Source organism: Lissotriton vulgaris, chromosome 3_1 (assembly GCF_964263255.1).
Source record: "Lissotriton vulgaris chromosome 3_1, aLisVul1.2, whole genome shotgun sequence".
Classification (NCBI taxonomy): domain Eukaryota; kingdom Metazoa; phylum Chordata; class Amphibia; order Caudata; family Salamandridae; genus Lissotriton; species Lissotriton vulgaris.
Genome location: NC_141689.1, coordinates 494,462,113 through 494,480,832, shown reverse-complemented (window position 1 = coordinate 494,480,832; position 18,720 = coordinate 494,462,113). Strand labels below are relative to the sequence as shown.

Here is an 18,720-nt window from a genome sequence, read left to right as displayed (position 1 = left end):
GTAGTCAGGTGTCGCAGCACACCCGGATGGCACTCGGCCAGGTGAAGGACCCCGATGATGAAGCATGTCACCAACCAGGATGGTGAGTGAGGGGTTTCTAAACAAAAGGGAATTATCCTTTTGTTTTCTTTTCTGACATCCCATTTAGAACCTTTGCTAGGTCCTTTTGGTGATACTCCTTTTTTTGTTACTCCTACCTAACCAGGTCCATCACAGGCTGCCTACCCTCACTGGACCACTTATCCTCGAATACTCCTGCTCACCCCACCGCACACCATGTGATTGTAGGCATGGACCTCAGTGCGGTGAAGTGAAGAGCTTGCACAGCACTGCCTTTCACACGAAGGGCCGCCCTGGCACAACACATCGCTAACTCTGAAACAAGACTCTGTGTCCTCTGCGAGGACCGCCACGTAGAGCTGGGCTCCCAGCCCAGGGCCACAAGGCCCTGTCGCCGACTCACGTCCCACTCAACCAACACTTCACAGGCAAGCGACGGTCTTGATTTTCAAATATGTAATCCAAAACTAGAGAGGGGTGGAAGACAACCCTAATTCAAAGTAAAAAACAAATAAACATGCCCCGTCTGCATTAAAGACATGCACGCTCTGCTTAGTGCAGTCTGCTGTGGTGAACACACACTAATGCCTAGCATGTCTCTGAACGGCTGGCCTGGCTTGATTGTCTCTGCCCCGGCCCCACCACCCCGACGGGACATGCGACTAGGTGCCCTAGCTGACCGTCTGACATGTAAAGGAGTCTGCCGGAGTCTGTCAGAAGGCGCCGGAAGTGACTATCTCCGCCCCGCCGCGCTGACGGGGCATCAGTCCATAATGTTTATGGGGGGATCTGAGCACCTAGCATGGTAACTGGTGCTCGTGGAAAGCACAACGAAAATTAAACAAAAATTATGCACAGTGAGATGCTGCTCCTGTGTGGATGTAGGCAAACAAAGGGAGACTCCAACACGGTTTCCCAGAGCGAGAGAAGATGGCGCAGCAGTTACCGCTACGGACTTTGGAGCTGGGAATCGGTGTTCGAGCCCCGGATCAACAAAAGATAAAATAAACTTCCTCTTGGACCGGCTACCAATTGATAACATGGAGCGAGCTGCTCACTCCCGCGATCCAATCGCTAAACATGCACACGTTGCCTTTGAAGGCAATGGAACGTGTGCATGTTATTGTGCGAAAAAGTTAACCCATAGCTATAGATCTCATTCCTACCCAGCTCATGCGCGCTGAGTAGGTCGAGACCTAAAAAGGGAACTGCTAGCCCCACATCTGCAGTAGCAGAACAGGATTGCATGTATAAATGCAATTTTCTCTTTTTATTTCCTTTTTGTGATGTATCACAATGGGTGAAAGGGGTAGAGGGGGTGATCTGTGAAGTAAGCCAAAAAGTCCATGCGGCTTTAGATACTCTGTGATAGATCGGAAACAGTGGTGGGTTGCCTCGAGGCATAGTAATCAGGACTAACATCAAGTCCAGGGAGATGTTGTAGTGGGTTCTCCAGGGTGGTGGGCAGTGCAGGGGCATGAGGGGGGGGGGGGGGGGGTACACAGGGTGGAGAGCATAAGGGGAAAAAAGAAACAAAATCCACCTCAGTTAGATCGGTTATGACAGATAAGGATACAGAGGTCCAGACAGTGTGCCGCAAGTATGAGGGATAAGATGACTATTCAGATTTTTACTTGGAATGCTAAAGGTCTACGTATAAAAGGAAGTAGGGCAAAAATCCTGCAATATCTTAGGAACTCTCCGGCGCAAATAATCGTTCCACAAGAGACCCACTTGGTAAAGAGCGAGTGTATGTTGATTTTCAAAAATTTAAAGTGGGTTAAACAAATGGTTTGCACTGACCAAAGTGCTAATATAAGAGGAGCCGCTATACTAATTCAAAGGCAAGCGAAGGCACATACAATTGATTCTGTAGTGGATAAGTCTGGTAGGTGGATCATTGCTAAAACTAAACTGCTAGATAATTTAGGAACTTTGGTGGGTTATTATGGTCCACTTGCAATGATCCAGAGCCACTGAAAACAGTCTTCACCAATTTGCTGGATTTTCCAGTTCCTATAATTATGGCTGGTGATTTTAATATAGTACAGGGTCTAAAACTGGATAAATCTAAAAACAGTAGAGCAGGGGCATCCACCAAAGCACGTATTTATTTTCAGATGATGACGCATACCAGGCTCTGTGATGTCTGGAGAGATAGGTCAAGCCTTTTGCCAGGCGCTTCTTATCACAATAAGAAGTATGAGCATAGATCTAGAATTTATTATTTATTGGTCAGCTTAAGCTTGAGAGAGGTAATACGGTATACTGATTATCTGACTGCCCACCTGTCTGATCACTCGGGGGTCACTATGAAACTGGAATTAAAAAGTAAGCAGTCTAGAAGTAGGACGCTAGACCGGACTTTACTCTCTGATACAGATGAAATTAACTATCTGTGCAAGGAGAAAGAATAATTCCTGATTTACAACATTGGGTCTGCCTCCACTTGGGTATATCAAAGCCGACCTAAGAGGGAAAATCACAAGCAGACTTTGTTTTAGAAACAGGCGATATAGAGAGGAGGTGAGCCGGCTAGAAACCAAAATGAAGGCTTTGGAAGCAGGCATAATTGGTAATAGGGATGAGACTAAGCGTAGGGATGTGGAAAAGTTAGGGATCCTGAAAGAGCAGTTAAACACTATTCTGCAGACAGGGATTTTAAAATGGTGGGTGGGCAGTAAGTTGGTGAATTTTGAATATGGGGAAGGAGCTGGAAGGTAAAAGCAGATAAAAACCAAAACCTTATAAAGTAAATAGGAGGATGGACTAAATAAGGCTACACTAACCACTGAATCAGAAATAGAGGGAGCGTTCTATTAGTATTTCCAGAAGTTGTACACTGAAGAGAGGGTAATCACGGAGGAGGAAATAGTGAAGTGGTTGGGCTCGGCTAGAACGAAATCACTTAATGCAATACAACAGAAACTTTTAGATCAGGAAATTACTCAGCAGGAGGTCAAGAAAGTCTTGAAGTCAAGTAAAAGTGGGAATTTGGGTGAAGCATTGATCCCTTTCATGACTCGGTTGTTCAATGAGATCTTAAACACCGCTTCACAACTGCCTGGGTACTGGGGCGAGGCGACTATCACACTGATACTAAAACCAGGGAAAAAACCCGGCTAGTTGTGAGTCGTATAGGCCAATATCATTGATAAACACAGACTATAAGATCTTTGCAAAAGTCTTAGCAGACAGGTTGTACAAAGAAGCAGGAGTTATGTTACACAGTGACCAGAAGGGTTTTGTAAAGGGCAGGTATTTACATGAACTTACATATTGCCTTATAGGCGCGATTGACCTGGCCTCGGCGCACTCACTCCCCCTAGCAGTCACGATTCTAGATGTCACTAAAGCATTTGATAGAGTTAATTGGATGTACCTGGAGGTTATTTTGGAAAAGTACAACTTGGGGAAGAACCTCCGTAAGGTTATCCAGTTAATATATCAGGATCCAACAGCCAAAATGTTAGTAAACGGCAATCTGACTAAGTCATTCAAAATATCCAGAAGCACTAGACAGGGCTGCCCTTTGTCTCCTCTCCTTTTTAACCTCTATATGGAGCATTTTGCACAGAAACTTAGAGACTCCAAGAATATTCCATGTTTTGGGTATGAGGGGTGGGACAGAAAGGTAGCACCCTATGCAAAGATTTAATGGTGTTCTCATCGGACCTCGCCACCGTCCTGCCAGTCGCTTTTCATCAGGCAGTTGAGTTTGGAAAGATGTCAGGGTATAAAGTGAACACAGAGAAGACATAAATAATGACATGGAATTTAGAAGAGGGAAACTCCGATTAAAAAGAAAGGAGATATCTGGGGTTGAAGATTGTACTGGAATTGGACAATATTCCAGATGTTAAACTAAATAATGTTATAGGGGAATGTACTCGGCTAATGTCCCTCCGTCAATCTTTGGGAGGGTGAATCTGGTTAAAATGATCATACTGCCAAAAATCACCTTTCTGTTCAATACAATGCCTTTACAATTTTAAAAGTCATCTATTGATAAACTTCAGCAGGCCATCAATTCATATATATGGGCCTACAAAGGCATTAGAATTTCCTGGAAAATGCTGCGGTGCAAAAGGAAGAAACGGGGTCTATCCCTCCCGGATTTTCAATACTACGCATGGGCTTTTCAACTGTCTCATTCCAGAATGCTGTTAAAATCTCCATACTGCTCCGATGTGGGATCCATGTTCTCAGCAATGCTGAAGGGGGCCAACTTACAAACAGATCGTTTCATATTCAAGTTTGGGGACTCTAAATATTTCAAAAAGATTAGACTAAAGGTCCTACAAGCAATGGCTAAAACTTGGGCCAGTGTTAGACAGTTGAGTGGTTTAGGCTACTACTCTAACTTGGCTCCTATAGGCAGCCAGGAACACCTGACTGCCTAAAAGACAAACTGGCTATCCCATTAAGGAAAGCGGGACTATGGTGCTGGGGAGACCTTGTCTAGGATGGCAATCTCTTATCATGGGCAGAGTTAAGTAGCAATCAGGAGGGGAACATTTAAAAATTCAAGTACATTCAATTAAGAAGTTGGGCACAGAATCAGAGGTCCCCGATCGGTATCGGTAATTATCTAGAAGAGCAACTGGTGATGAAACCTCCTGGAAGGAAGGAAGTATCAACATGGTACTGAGCGATTCAAGAAGCCATAGATGGAGGTTTCATGTTGGCAGAAGAGCTATGGGGAGAGTGCTTACCGGGTGAGCTGTGGCAGCATATTTGGCAAGTATCGATGAGCACTTTATTTTTAATTGTTAAGCCTGCTTGGTTAAGGAGGACCCATCTTTTTTCTCTCCATAGGGCCTACTTAACTACACAAAAGCTGTCAAAAATGACAAAAGGAAGTCCTGCCAAATGTATGAAATGCGGGTTGGAGAAAGCATCAGACAATTATATGTTCTAACAATGTCTGGCTAGTCTCATATTCTGGGAGGAAGTGAGTAAGATCATTTCAAGTATACTGAGGCTGCAAGTTAAGCTAAGCCTTTCATTAACTATTTTTGGAGTTACAGTTAACATTACAGGCCTGGGCAGATATTTCTTATTTTAAGCTATACTTCCAGCGAGAAGGCAAATATGTCGTAAGTGGGTAGGAGGATCCTCCTCTCAAACACTCGGAATGGCTGGAATCCTTATGTTACACATCTAAGTTAGATTTAAGGGGAGACCATCCAATAGGAAGAAGGCTTTTTGGAACTTCCTATTAAGATGGCCTGGAGAAAGGGTAGGGGTTGATTGTTAGGAGATGAATCAACACAACTCTCTCCTATATGATTACACCTTTTGAAAAGGGGGGCCCTCAGCCCGCCCGCATGGCGGTGCGGCGATCCCCTCTCCCCTTGCCTCCCGGTGGTGGGGGGGCGTGACCTCCCGGCGTCCAATGATTACGCGGGCGGTGTGCGCCGCACCACCGGTTGGCTGGCGCCCGATCCCTGACCCGGAAGGCGTTGTGCCGACTTCCGGGTCAGAGGGGCGGGCGGCTGGGGGCGGAGGGAGGGGGCGTGCCGCCCCCTCCCCGCGCCCCCGGGAATAAAGGAGGGGGGGAGTGCTCAGGTGGCCCTTCTTGTCGCCTGGACGCTCCCCCACACTGGTCGTGCCCCGCGCTCGGGGCCTCCTAATTTTCTGTTCTTATTTTTCAGGTCAAGGACTGCCGCTGGTGTGTCTGGGAGCGCGACATTGGGAAGCAGACAGCGTGGACCGTACATTCCGGAACATTCAGCTGACAATCCGGCAATCCGGCAATCAGTGAACGCTAAGTGGGTGATTGGAGTATGGGACGTTGAACACGCAGGACGTCGACGGTAAGAGGAGAGCGGGGGGCTCGCATTTCATTGCTTCTAGTGGCCGCCGGGTGGGTCTACGTTAGAGTTTGGTCACCCCTAACATTCGGACAAGCCGGTGTGTTGCGGTCGCTGTTGCGTGGTGCTCACAGCCCGCTGCGTATCCTCTGTCTGTTGAAGGTACAAGTGTGCACGGGTTGCGAATCCGGGCAGTAAGAGTGTTGGACAGTGGGCAGCAAAAATGCCAGGAGCTAAAGGGGCTAAGGGGACGAAAATGGAGATGATGATGCAAGCCATGATGCGTAGAATGAATGTCATTGATAAGAGATTGGGTAAGGTTGATGGTCTAGAGGCTCGCATGATGGGAGAGGATTGATGATATTACGGGCCCACAAGGTAGGCCCAAACGGCAGATCACAGCGCCTTTGCCAAAGGGGGATTCCGACACCTCACCTAAAAGGAGCAAGGCCAAGAGATCTAGGCGCAGCGCACCCGCTCCTGCACCTACGGCTGTTCCCACTACCCCCGAGCCAGTAGTCCTGGCTCCCACGGCACCGGCTCCTGCTTTGCCATCGGGGCCCCTCCTGTGGGGCCTGCCCCTGTTGGGCCGCTTCCGACGGCCCCCGTGCCAGCTCCCATTGCCCCCCCCCTGCCACCGGCCGCCCCTTTACCTAGTCCAGCAGCGCCGTCGGGCGTACCTCCGGGGGGGCCGGTGGTGCCGGCAATAGTGCTGGATTCTGAAGCTCCAATCCCGCCCGAACTAACAGCTCAGATAGCGGCTATACTGCCTTGGCTGCAGAAGGGGGGTGTGTTGCCCTCAACTTTGGATCATACAGCAGAAGCGGCTAGGATGGTTGAAAAAATTAGGGCAGCCACAGCTGCTGGTAGTGCTGCGGGCCCTCTTGATGGTGGCATTGATGGTCTGGCCGACGCACCTATGCAATCAATCTGTGGTGTTCTGGTCGGATAACATGAGCGTGGTGGAATGCATTAACCAGCAGGCGGCACGGTGTCCATTCATACTGCGCTTGGTAAAGGAGATTGTGCTACAATGCTTGAAATGGAATGTAGTTTTCAGAGCCAAACATGTGCCAGGCGTCCTCAATAATGCAGCTGATGCCCTTTCTCGCTTTAAAATGCAGGTATTCAGGGAACAGCTTCCTGCAGCAGATTCCTCGCCAGCACCTTTCCCGGCTGCTCTCTGGCAGATTGGTGCCCCAGACTACCACACCTCGTGGCATCTAGCTTAGCCCCCAGGACCAAGACAGCATACGAAGGAGCGTTCTTGTCTTACTGTACTTTCTTGGGGCACGGGTGGGAGGTTAGCTGGGCGCAAGAGGGCAGCTTTGTAGCGTATTTAGAAATGATTCACAAGGAAGGGCGCTCAGTGGCAGCTGCAAATAGGCACAGGGCGGCGGTTTCCTTCTTCGCACAGGCCAAAGGCATGAGGGATCCTACGAACATTTTTGTGGTGCACAAGCCTTTGAGGGGTTGGCGCCGCATACAGGGACACTCGACCGATACGAGAAAGCCGATCGGTCTGGTAAGGCTCACAGCCCTATTGTCGGCACTTCATGGTGTCTGTAGCTCAACATGGGAGGTGCTGCTGTTCAAAGCTGCGTTCGCACTAGCGTTCTATGGAGCTCTAAGGATAGGCGAGTTGGTAGCGACGTCAAAAGGTGATAAACAGGGCGGCCTTCAAGTGGCCTACGTTGTGATCAGAGAAGATACAATGTGGATGACAATTCAAAGATCAAAAACCGACCAGGAGGGACGGGGGGATACCATAGTGCTCCACCGGGCTCGGACCAACCCTTGCTGCCCGGTCTCGCATGTAGAGGCTTTTAGAAGGCAGCGGGAGGGTACGGCAGGGGGGCACTATTGTGTCACACTGACGGTACACCACTGACCAGGTATCAGTTTAGGAGAGTCCTGGAGTTGGCTGTCGCAATAGCAGGCTTGGATCCCACAGAATTTGGTACCCATTCTTTCAGAATTGTGCCAGCAACTGAGGCAGTTGTAAGGGGACTCTCAGTAGAAAAGGTTAAGAGGATTGGAAGATGGTCGTCTGAATGTTACAAACTATATGTACGGATTGACATGTTATAACATGGCAAGGTGACTCACGCTTGATATTTTTCTGGTTTTGCAGTTTCTCAAACCTGTCACGCGGCGGCAAGGAACGACAGCAGCTCAACACAAGCAACAAGAAGATCAACGGACATTGGTGACTTGGATTGTGGGCCACTCTTATGTGCAGCGCGCTAAACCTGTGTTTCTTTCAGGTGAAAGGAAGAGAAGGGCGGAGGAAAAGGGGTTTTCTGTTTCCTTCTTTGGGAGGGGAGGCTTATGCATCAGACAGTTCAGAGATTACTTTCAGGAACTCCTATCTCAGCAACCCGCCCCCCGTCAGTGGTGATACTTCACCTGGGGGAGAACGATTTGGCCAAACTGGGGAGGCGCATCCTTATAGAAGAAATCATCTCCACTGCAGGGTGGGTGTCCAGGACATGCCCGGGTTGCACGGTAGTTTGGTCGCAACTTATTCCTCGGTGGCAGTGGCGGGGGGGAGGGGGGGCTGGTGGTGGAGGGGGGAGGAGGGGAGACTCGGTCAAGGCGTTGAATCTCGGTAAAGAGGATCAACACACAGTTGGACAAATTATTTCGAGCCCCCCCGGTTGCAGACGATTCCCCATGGGTGTATTTGGGGGGAGCATTTCTACCTGCGGGACGGGGTACACTTGACTGAGGCCGGGAACGTCCTGTGGTCAAATAACATATTGGCATGGCTAGAGGGATTTGTGAGGTGAGTATGACCTTTCTTAGGAGTAGGAAGAGGGGAGGCCAGATCGTCGGGTAACAATGCTGGCCTGTGGCGGTAAGGTCATGACCGGTGAGCAGCTATTTTAAGGTCTGAGGGGGCGGCATCATCCTTTGGAGGTGTCCGCCCAGGGGGAGGAGGTGTCACTGGCCCCTCCTAGAACTTCAGGGGCAGGTATAACTGGTGCTGCAAAGAGGCGCGGGTAGGGGAGTCACGCTGTCCTTAGGCTGGTAGCCACCCCGCGCGTACTCATGACGTCAGCGTATGACCGAGTAAGGGCACTCCTTCGGTGGTTAAATGGAGTTCACAGGGTGGACCGAGTAATTACCGGGCTCGGCTGCACGGGTGGACCGAGTAATTAACGGGCTCGGCTGCACGGGTGGACCGAGTAATTAACGGGCTCGGCTGCGCATGCGCACCTGCGGTAAGGGCGCAGCTTGTAAGACCTGACACCGGTTAGCGACCTTGCCATATGGCCATAAATGTTAGTATGCAAACAATTTTCAGATGAGGATGTTAGATTTGGTTAGGAAACAAGCTGTATTAGAATCTTGTTAAGGTTAGCCGATCATACTTGTCGATATGATTGTATCTAATGTTCCTGAATATTTTTGCATAAAAATTGTATATTTTGTTTAACAATTTTATTATTTTGTATCTTAATAAATACGGCCGGGGGGTCTTGCGATCCCCCGCCTTCCGAAGACAAATCATGTTCCGTGTCAATGTGTTCTGGGTTGATGTGGGTACACAGGGAGGGGGGCGGTAGCCGTCACTGACCATGTAATATCTCCCAAGGCTTCGATGGACCCCCCATGCCCCCCACTTCTACATGCAGCAGCCAGTTTTCCAGATCAAGTTTGAGAGAGTCTTTACCACTTGGGACAGTGCCCTTCCGTGCACATGAATACCCACAGTTGGGTTGTTCTTCCACCTGTTTTCATGGTTCCAGGGTACGGGCAACTGGAGTGGATATTGTGGTCAGAGGTGAATGAGGGAACAAAAAGAATTAAAAAAAACACTTTGCACTTAGACTGCTACGCATGTCGGCTTTGTGTCATTCTTGAATGAGTTGAAGCACATTTTGTGCTAGTCCAATAATTTCCTGTGGCATTCAGAGACACATCAATCTAGAAAAGAGCATTTGAAGTAATCAAACCACCAGGTCTTAGGACACAAACCAACCTAAGTATGTGGGAGTGAGAAGCTTCCCCACACAAATCAAACACAGAAGAAACGAACATTTGCAAGAAAAGTGCTGACAAATTAGGTCTTTGTCTCTAGAAACAGAAAAAGAACAGGAAGTGAGATATTTACGGCTGAGGGGGTCAGAGGGACTCCTAAGGTGGTGTGCTCTAGAGTTGAGAGCGATGTGCATTCAAAAGGCGCATGTTCAGATTCAAAGTCACAGCATCTTTTCTGAAAGAGCACAGTCTGTCGTTGCTTTTCTGTGCATTAGATCTCTGAACATGTCGAAATCCATCCATTGCTTTTTTTTAACAAATGTTCTGTCATACACCACTGGCCCTAACTTTAGAACAACTACCATAACAGCAAAGCTCTCCCAAATCATAAAACCTTAACAGAGAAAAGTTATTTCCTCTCAGGTACAAGTGTTAGTAGTTCGCTCCAAATGGAGCAAGAATTACTATGCAGGTTAGGAACCAAATCTTATATAAATGTTTCTTCAATATGCAAGAATTAGTTGTAGGTCTATATTGAGAAATGTACACTTGAAAATAAAGTGGATGTAACCGTTCAAAACTAGGCACTTTTTCGTAACTCTATATGTAATATAAATACTAACTATACATGTTTAAAGTTATTATAAAACATTTGGCTATTGCCAAACACTATTTTTTTTTAAGAACCCCCCACCCACCCCATAACATTTAGATTATATCGCAAGACTAAGCATGCATTCTTATTTCATTCAGGAGGAAAGAGACATATGACACTTGGCTTACCGTTTAAAGATTTTTCTTAAAATAAATATATTATATAAACAAATGTATGTTTGCCAAAATTCTGTTAAAATTACATCAAAAGAACTTTAAAATCTGGTCATAGAAGTTAGTAACTGACTCAGTTCAAATCAGTTTTGTTAACACAGTTCTGAATATTGCCTGATGTGGTTTTTGACAATGGTGTGATGTACAGAATTATCCAAGAGAAAGCAAAATTGACATTACTATGAGATCACGTAGTTCCCAGAAACAGTCCTCTTGAGTTGCAAGTTTCAGTGTAACACCTACTAAATAGCTCTATATTTGTTGTGTTGATAAAAACAGATTTTACTATCCTTCCCTACACACACACTGTAATGCAGTGATCAATCGGAAATCATTTCTTCGAACAATTCTAGCATTCGTTTTCAAAACATAATTGTATGAAGTTAAATTAACAATAACATATAATAAATAATTGCCTTTTGAGCCTATCTTTGTACATCAAACTGTAAATGCAATGATCAGTCCTTTATTTTAGGAACTCAGCTGCCTTCAAAGGTCGACTCTAAAATGGGTAATAAAAGGAGACAATATCTCAATATTATAAATAAATAGAATTAATTTGGAAAAGGTAAACCATACACTGGACAATATTATAGAACACCAGAGTGAACTTCATACAGAAATATCTTCCAGTGTAAAAAAGGAAGAACTCTATACAAGCATAAAGATTACCTATGATTCAATTAAAGATGCATTCCCTCTCACATCTGGCAAGAATTACTTGGTAATGGCACCGTTTCAACAGTGCAAAAATATCCTGAGAAAATATTAAGATTACAACAAAAAGCACAGGGTTATCATCACTTAGTTTCTGCACAAAACACAGCAAATAGAGTTTTAAATTAATGTAAAAAGCAGGTAAAACTACACATTTTGTCTAACACAAAAAGGAAATGTAACTCAGAACACTGCTAGTTGTCTCCAGTTGCAAATAATCAGAAAAGGATTGCATCAAATTACTGTTTATATATTTCAAGTTAACTATGGCCAATATTATACAAGGAGGTAATTTGTAGTTCAAGTTTTTTCATATTTTTCAGCTAGCTACACTGAAATCTACATGTTACACTAAACTATCCTACTTAAATTTGCAAATAGGCCCTCCAAAAGGAGCATTTTCTAAAGTTTGTGCAACTTTGATGCAGAGCCCAACATAGTCCCATATGAAGAGAGACATTGCATCTTTAAGATGATTGGCACTGAGATCTCATTTTGTTTAGCTGCATTCGATCAACTTGGACAGGTTGTCTCGCAATTCTGTGAGTTCAAAGATTTTCCCATCAAGAATTTCTAAAAGTGTCTTCAAGTTATTGCGAAAGGCTTCTTGTTCGTTCTGACTTTTCTCCAGTCGCTGCTCCAGATCAGTAAGTTGCCCTTCCAAGTCTTTGTTCCGAGTTTCTACCTCCTTGAAAAAACAAACATAACAACAAATTAACCATTTATAGAGTTGTATTTTTTTGCATAGGTGTGTGATGTATGGTTGATCATGGTGCCAATAAGTACCCGCTGAATACATTTTCCTTAAGTACCTCTCTGTTGGGAAATATGTAACAGTTTTTCAGCAGTGATCATAGGGCCTGATTTACAAAGAAAAAAAATCAGATTTCAGACTGACCAAAACTGTATCTTGGCGGTTAGCCAAAGGCTAAAACAATGTAGGTAATTCATGAGTCTCACTTCCGACTAAATTTGGCACTAAGCCATACACCCTCAAGATTGCAGAAAACTTCCTTCACATCCTTGACAATGGTAAGGCCTGATTCTTGTCCTAGCAGCCTTAGACACAGCAGTTCAGACAACTCCTCATTACACACTGACACATCACATGTATAGATAGCACTCTTTATACTAAGCCACTGAGTTCAATATTTGGTAACATTCATCAACAGCAGACAATATTTAATTTCATACTAGGAGAAGGAGGTGTATTTATATGACTGTATTTCTTTAATTGCATACTCCCAGAAACAATCCACATCCAAAGGGAAGCTTTATGATGTTACTGCAACCCCTGCTCTTCTACCTCAGTTTTTACTATATGTGAGCCTTACACTCCCGATTTGGCATCTTGCTTGCTCCAGTGTAAGCCCTGCTAAAGTGCACATGACTCAAGTGTCTTGGAAATGTTTCCTAAGTTCCACATTCGGTACCCTGTTTGTTCCCCACTGGGCTAATATTGCTTGTTTAGCTTCACATAGTAGCAGGGCTATTATCCTTTCTCTTGGAGATTTTAGAGGATAGGAGAGTATCAGTTATGCCAATGATTATACATGGTACACATTAAGCCTATATCCTCCAAAAGGTCACACCTATATCTTTAGGGTTTGGGACAAAGCCTTAGCAAGTGTAGGAGCTTTATCCCAAGTATATACTTGTAAGTGTAGTACCAATAGGTTATTTTTCTCAGTGCATCTTTGTTAACTGCACTAGACTCAGTCACCCCCGCTCTACAGTGCACATCTCCACTGTTTGGTGGCTAGTGGCCTACGTATTTCTGTTTCTTCCCTTTTCTGGCCTGCAGTCTTAACAGGACATACGGTGAAGGGCAGGAATATATATATATATATATATATATATATATATATATATATATATATATATACATATATACATCAGATATTATTCCTGCATCATCTGATTTTGTGATCTGCAGTTTCTCATGTATGGTGTTAGTGATCTGCTTACCAGTAGTCCAATCTAGTTATATGTAATCCAATGCCTAATTTGAAGATATCTTATCATCTAGGATTCTGACACTCCATAAACTAATTTGTTCAAAGGATTTCAGGGCTGCATGTTTGTAGAATCACCAATCCTTTAGCCACTGGCCTCCGCCAGACTACAACTTCATTTTCACTAATGCCGATGTTAACTCAGGATTACTGATAAAAGGTGCGATTGGAGATGGTGCAGTAGAGAGCCCCTTTGCCATCATCACTGCGTCCCATAATTTAGCCTCTGTCACTTTGGCAGAGTAAAAGCCCCATGATCTCTGTTTCTTTAGCAACCACAGTACTTTCCATATGTGCTCCCCTACTAAGGTTTGCTATCAAAGCACCAATATTTTTCCCTTTCGGTATTCCAAGATTCAAATCGCAAAATAATTTTCATCCTGGACATCTTTGTCAACATTTTCTCTCAAGTAAATGGCTCAGTTCGCCAGTCATTACCTGTGCAAGTCGCTTGTCACACCTATAATATTTCCACTAACATTTTAATGCCCTAGGACCATATTGGAGGAAAGAAACTGGGCCCCCATAGGTGGATACCAACCTGGTCTTCTCCTTGCTTCGTTAAGGCCAAGAGCATCAACCACACCCTCAAATGCTGCCATGATCATGCCCCTGATGTGGCCGGCCATCAAGACAGGTTAGATATGTTTGACCATGGGGTTTGCTTTTTTGAGGGGTTGACCTCACTACCCTCCGAGAATGGAAGCCAATCTCACCCCAGTACTGCATCTAGAAAATCTATCCTTATGTGATTCAACCCTATTTAATGACATGGGCAATGATCCACACTATTACTTTCATATTTGGTGATTCTTTCACTTCTTCCCTAGTGACGTAGAGTGTTAAGCTTGCCAATCCTTGATAACATGTTGTTTATATAATTTTGTTGCAAGTGTTTCTACTTCCGGTTATACTTTGCCAGCTAGGTCTACTGATGTTGGTTACGTGCTGGACGACAGCAGAAGTGAAAGAGTGGGTGCCTGCAAAATCCATGGTAGGGGATCAGTCACCCCTCGTCAATTCCTCTGGGCAACCAGTGCATTAGTCAGGGGGCTCGTGGTCAGTGACTCAAGGGGCTATTGCAAGTATTTGCAGCTCCGTCAGTTGCCTTTTCCTAGGTTGAATATCCTTTAAGTTATTGGTGATCAGCAAGCAAAGACTTCACTAGTGAACACTATGGTTCAGGAACAGCATTAGGATTTCACTTTGTCCAGCGGGGCTCTCAACAACTCCAATAAGTGGTCAGAGGCTCAGTGGACACTGCTCCCCTGTTAAGCTGTCTGAACCACCACAGCCATCTACGCAACCAACTCTGTCACACACTGCATCCAATGAAGGAAAATAATTAAGACACAAGACCAAATAAAGTTAAAGAGAGCCATATTGGAGATAGTTTGATAAAACATCATCATGCTCACTAAAATGAGTGGAATGTGAGCGTTGGACTTGAGTTTGTTCCCCAACATGAGCATTTACCTTCTGGGGTAGACTATGCCACAGCAACATGTTCAGTGTTTGCTGCAGATTATAAAGATTAAAGTTGTTTTTTAAAGTCGTTACAATTTAGCTGTCTGGGTTTCATGATGTATTTTCACTTTGCAGAGAATTTGCAGGGAACAGAGATGATTTGGTGGGGATTGTTTTGGAATAGCTCTGTAGTCTTTACAACAATATTTTTTATAAGTAGCCCTTTGGGTGCTACAAGGATTCACTTCAAGTTGATCTTTCCCACTAGTACTGATGCTTCCTCTCCCTGGATATCTAAAAAAGCGATGTTCTAGATCTGACCTATTGCTTGAATCAAGGCATGACACCCAGAACTGTTTATATTACATGCAATTATGTGCTCATCGCCTCACAGCATGATGCAATTTTCCTTGATCATTAGTAGGCATGCACTTTGCAAGCACTACTTCCTTGCACCCTCACTATGTTTAAACATACTACACAGTATATGATGACACTCGCCACAGGTGAAGCATACTGTGATGGAGAATATCTCCAGAGTACTCAGAACCTCAGGGTTCAGGCACTCTTCTCTTTATCAACATCAATTTGCTTGATTCGTTTGATGTCTGTGGCAGCCATATCCTTCCTCAACGTCTTGGCTCTTTACAGCTACAGGAGCCTTGGTACTTCTCATAAATGCATCCTTTCTCTAGATCTCCCTCTCCAGGAGTCCCTTGAGGTGGTGAAGTGGCCCCTCTGCAGCCCTTTCAGATATTCTTGAAGCAATGTCTTGACACCTTTGCTAGTCCTCTTGGAGGGGCTGTGCATCCAGATCTTTGAAAGGTTCATTCTTTGGGCAAATGAGAATCCCAAAACCAAACTATGCAGACATCGTGGTGGTTTGTTTTTGCTAAAACAAGGCCACTTTAGGCACTCGACAATAGGCTCCAATCTTGATTTATTGCTGTAATAACATGAAAAGATGTGTGCCTCCCCTACATGATTCGGTCTTTTGACCTTGATCACGTGTACAATTGGCAGTCCTTCATCTCTGTTTAGAGGGTAACAGGGAGTTTGCCATTTAGCACATATTGGCCCTCAAGTGACCCTCCCCTTTGGGAACAATGTTTGAGGCATTCTGGTCCCAGCAGTCAGTAGTTGAATTCCCTTTAACCCTCCAGTGGGTGTGGGACAATCATACTGCATTCCATAATTAGAACGCATATTTCCCGTATTCAGCCCTACTTTCAAAGGCTAGATGAGCCCCCCAAATGCAGGGAGTCTGTAATGCAGTCTACAATTCCTCACAGGAGGTACAGCGCTCTTTTGACACGGTAGTACAGTCTTATGTTAAATATGTCACAACTTCTTTTACCTAGAAAGAAAGGAGATCCACTCGACAATAGGCTCCAATCTTTATTATTGCTCTCCAACCTACCCACCAGCATTCCCTGCTCCTCTGCGCTCCCCCTATGTTGGTCGGACCATTTTATCACCAAGCTCAATCTGGTACCCCTGACAACTCTGTATTCACTACTCCAACCTTAAGGACATTAACAAGAGACTGGAAAAAACTTTAGACTTGACTGTCCTAAACATAATCTTGTGCTCTAACATGCCCATCACCAAACATAGGGTGAATCTGCTTTCTGTGCAAAAATGACACCTCGATGCCATAGACACCCGTTTTCCTCTGTCTAAAAAAGGGTCAACAAGCATCGCCCCCCCAGCGCCCTGGTTTACTGACACTCTTAAAAATAGAGAAAGCCAAATGTAAAGCGCTGGAACACAGATGGAGAAGGAATTATGCTCCAAAGTCTAAAACTATTTATAAAAAGGCCAAAAAAGTTTACCACAATCTCTGAAACGCAGCCTGTGCTGAGTTTGCTTCAACAACTATCTCTGATGCCCTGAACTGCTCAAAAACACTTTTTGGTATGGTAAAGGAGCTCGCTGGTATTGCCATCCTAGCGGGGCTCCCCCCCACCCCCCACTCAATATACGACAATGTGAGGATCTAGCATCCTTCTTCGTCCAGAAAGTCGAAAAAAAATACTTGGATATTGCAAGCACATGGTGCGACAACCCCCTCCTTTGCAACCTTCTAGCTTCCCACAAACCGCATCTGCACTACCCGTAGCGGACTCTTCTCATCATGACCAGGACGGGGTGTCTTGCGCCCACTTAAACAACCTGGACACTTGGCCCCTACTAAATGCAGCCTCCTTTAAAAGACTCCTAGATAGTGTCAAATCTGGATCACCCAAGGACCCCCTACCTACCTCTGTGCTCAAGCAGCTTGAGTCACCATCTCTACTTGCCATTATGAACCTTTTAAATGCCTCCCTACAGGAAGCCACAGTTCCACCAGAGTGGAAGTACACAATGGTGATCCCTCTCCTAAAAAAGGCCAACGCCGACCCTGATGTACCCTCCAATTATTGGCCTATCTCCTTACTACCAGCTTTTTCTAAACTCTTGGAGAAACACATCCACTCTCAGCTCTCGAATTTTGTTGAAGCCAATAAGCTCCTTCACCCATCACAATCTGGCTTTAGAGCTGGTTTCTCTACAGAAACAACTTTACTGGGGGTAATGGGAAGGCTGCAGCGTCATCTGGTCGCTGGTGATACGGTCGCCCTCAATTTATTAGACCTGAGCGTGCCATTCGACACGGTATCCCACGCCATACTAGTAAAAACGTTAAGATCTCTAGGCATTAGCGCCTTAGCCTTTCTCACCAACCGTACTTTTCAAATCTTTTCCCAAACATCCATCTCCAACATCCATCCCTCACCCTACGGGGTACCTCAGGGCTCCATCCTTAGCCCTCTACTCTTCAACCTATACGTGAGACCCTTAGCAGACGACGCGGAAGAGGCAGACCTGTCCCTGTTTTCCTATGCAGACTATTCCCAGATAATTTTTTCTCTCTCCATGGAGAGTGCGGCCGGGCCATCCCCCTTCAGCTTGGGAAAAAACAAAGATCTCTGGGGCCCACAACACTGGCCCAGTGAAATAGGAGCACCTGAGCAATCCATTGTATTGCATGCTGGGAATTATAGTTATTGTCAGAGCCAAACAATATTCCCTAATTGGAGAATGGATTGCACTATGCACACACCCTCTGAACAAAGATATTAGAGTGAAGCAATGTGCTCTATTTTTCAGCTGCATCCTTCATGAAATAAAAAGTAAATACCTCCGTGTGTGGGCTTCCCTACATCAGGTAAACTCGTTGGTTTGGATGTAAAGTGACCCGCCTGAGCCGCAGGAGATGCCCCCCTGCACTCACGTGTAGCCCTGCGCAGCGTCAACCGACGAGGTGGTATATGGACATGGATGCTAGCAAAGCGATAAACGAAAGCGGCCAAACAGTCCCCATATGCATCACAACCCACAGGGGTAAAACTGATCTGGAATAAACTGAAGACGGCACGGAACCCACTGCGGTAAGAGTGAAGCACCACACGTTCCAAGATGCCGTGCTAGCCATGCCCATTGAGGCGGGGAATGAACACTGAATGGTAGCTTCAAAAAAGTGATGTGCCGTTTTTTCAGGTAATGACTGTGGCCCATGAGGAAGTGCTCATCAACTCATCAAGTCTGAAATGCGTCGGGCTGAACAAAGATATTAGAGTGAAGCAATGTGCTCGGTTTTTCCGCTGCATCCTTTGTGAAATAAAAAGCAAATACTTACTCCGTGTGCGTGCTTCCGTGCTTCCCTACAACAGGCAATATATATATATATCCATCAGATTGTCGGCCACGCTTGAAGACACACTCCGCAACTGTTCGTTCAACTGAATTTTATATGGCAAGCCAGCATTACGTCCCCAGATGATAAA

General features: G+C 45.4%; 1 protein-coding gene across 1 annotated transcript in view; it reads right to left on the bottom strand.

Moving 5' to 3' along the window:
* Positions 1 to 10,636: 10,636 nt before the first annotated feature.
* HOMER1 (homer scaffold protein 1) overlaps positions 10,637 to 18,720 on the bottom strand; it is a 754,981-nt gene continuing 746,897 nt past the window's right edge. Inside the window, exon 10 of the mRNA XM_086960736.1 lies at positions 10,637 to 12,096. Coding sequence (XP_086816862.1) covers positions 11,908 to 12,096 — 189 coding nt within the window. The 3' untranslated portion in view covers positions 10,637 to 11,907. The remainder of the gene's footprint in view (positions 12,097 to 18,720) is intronic.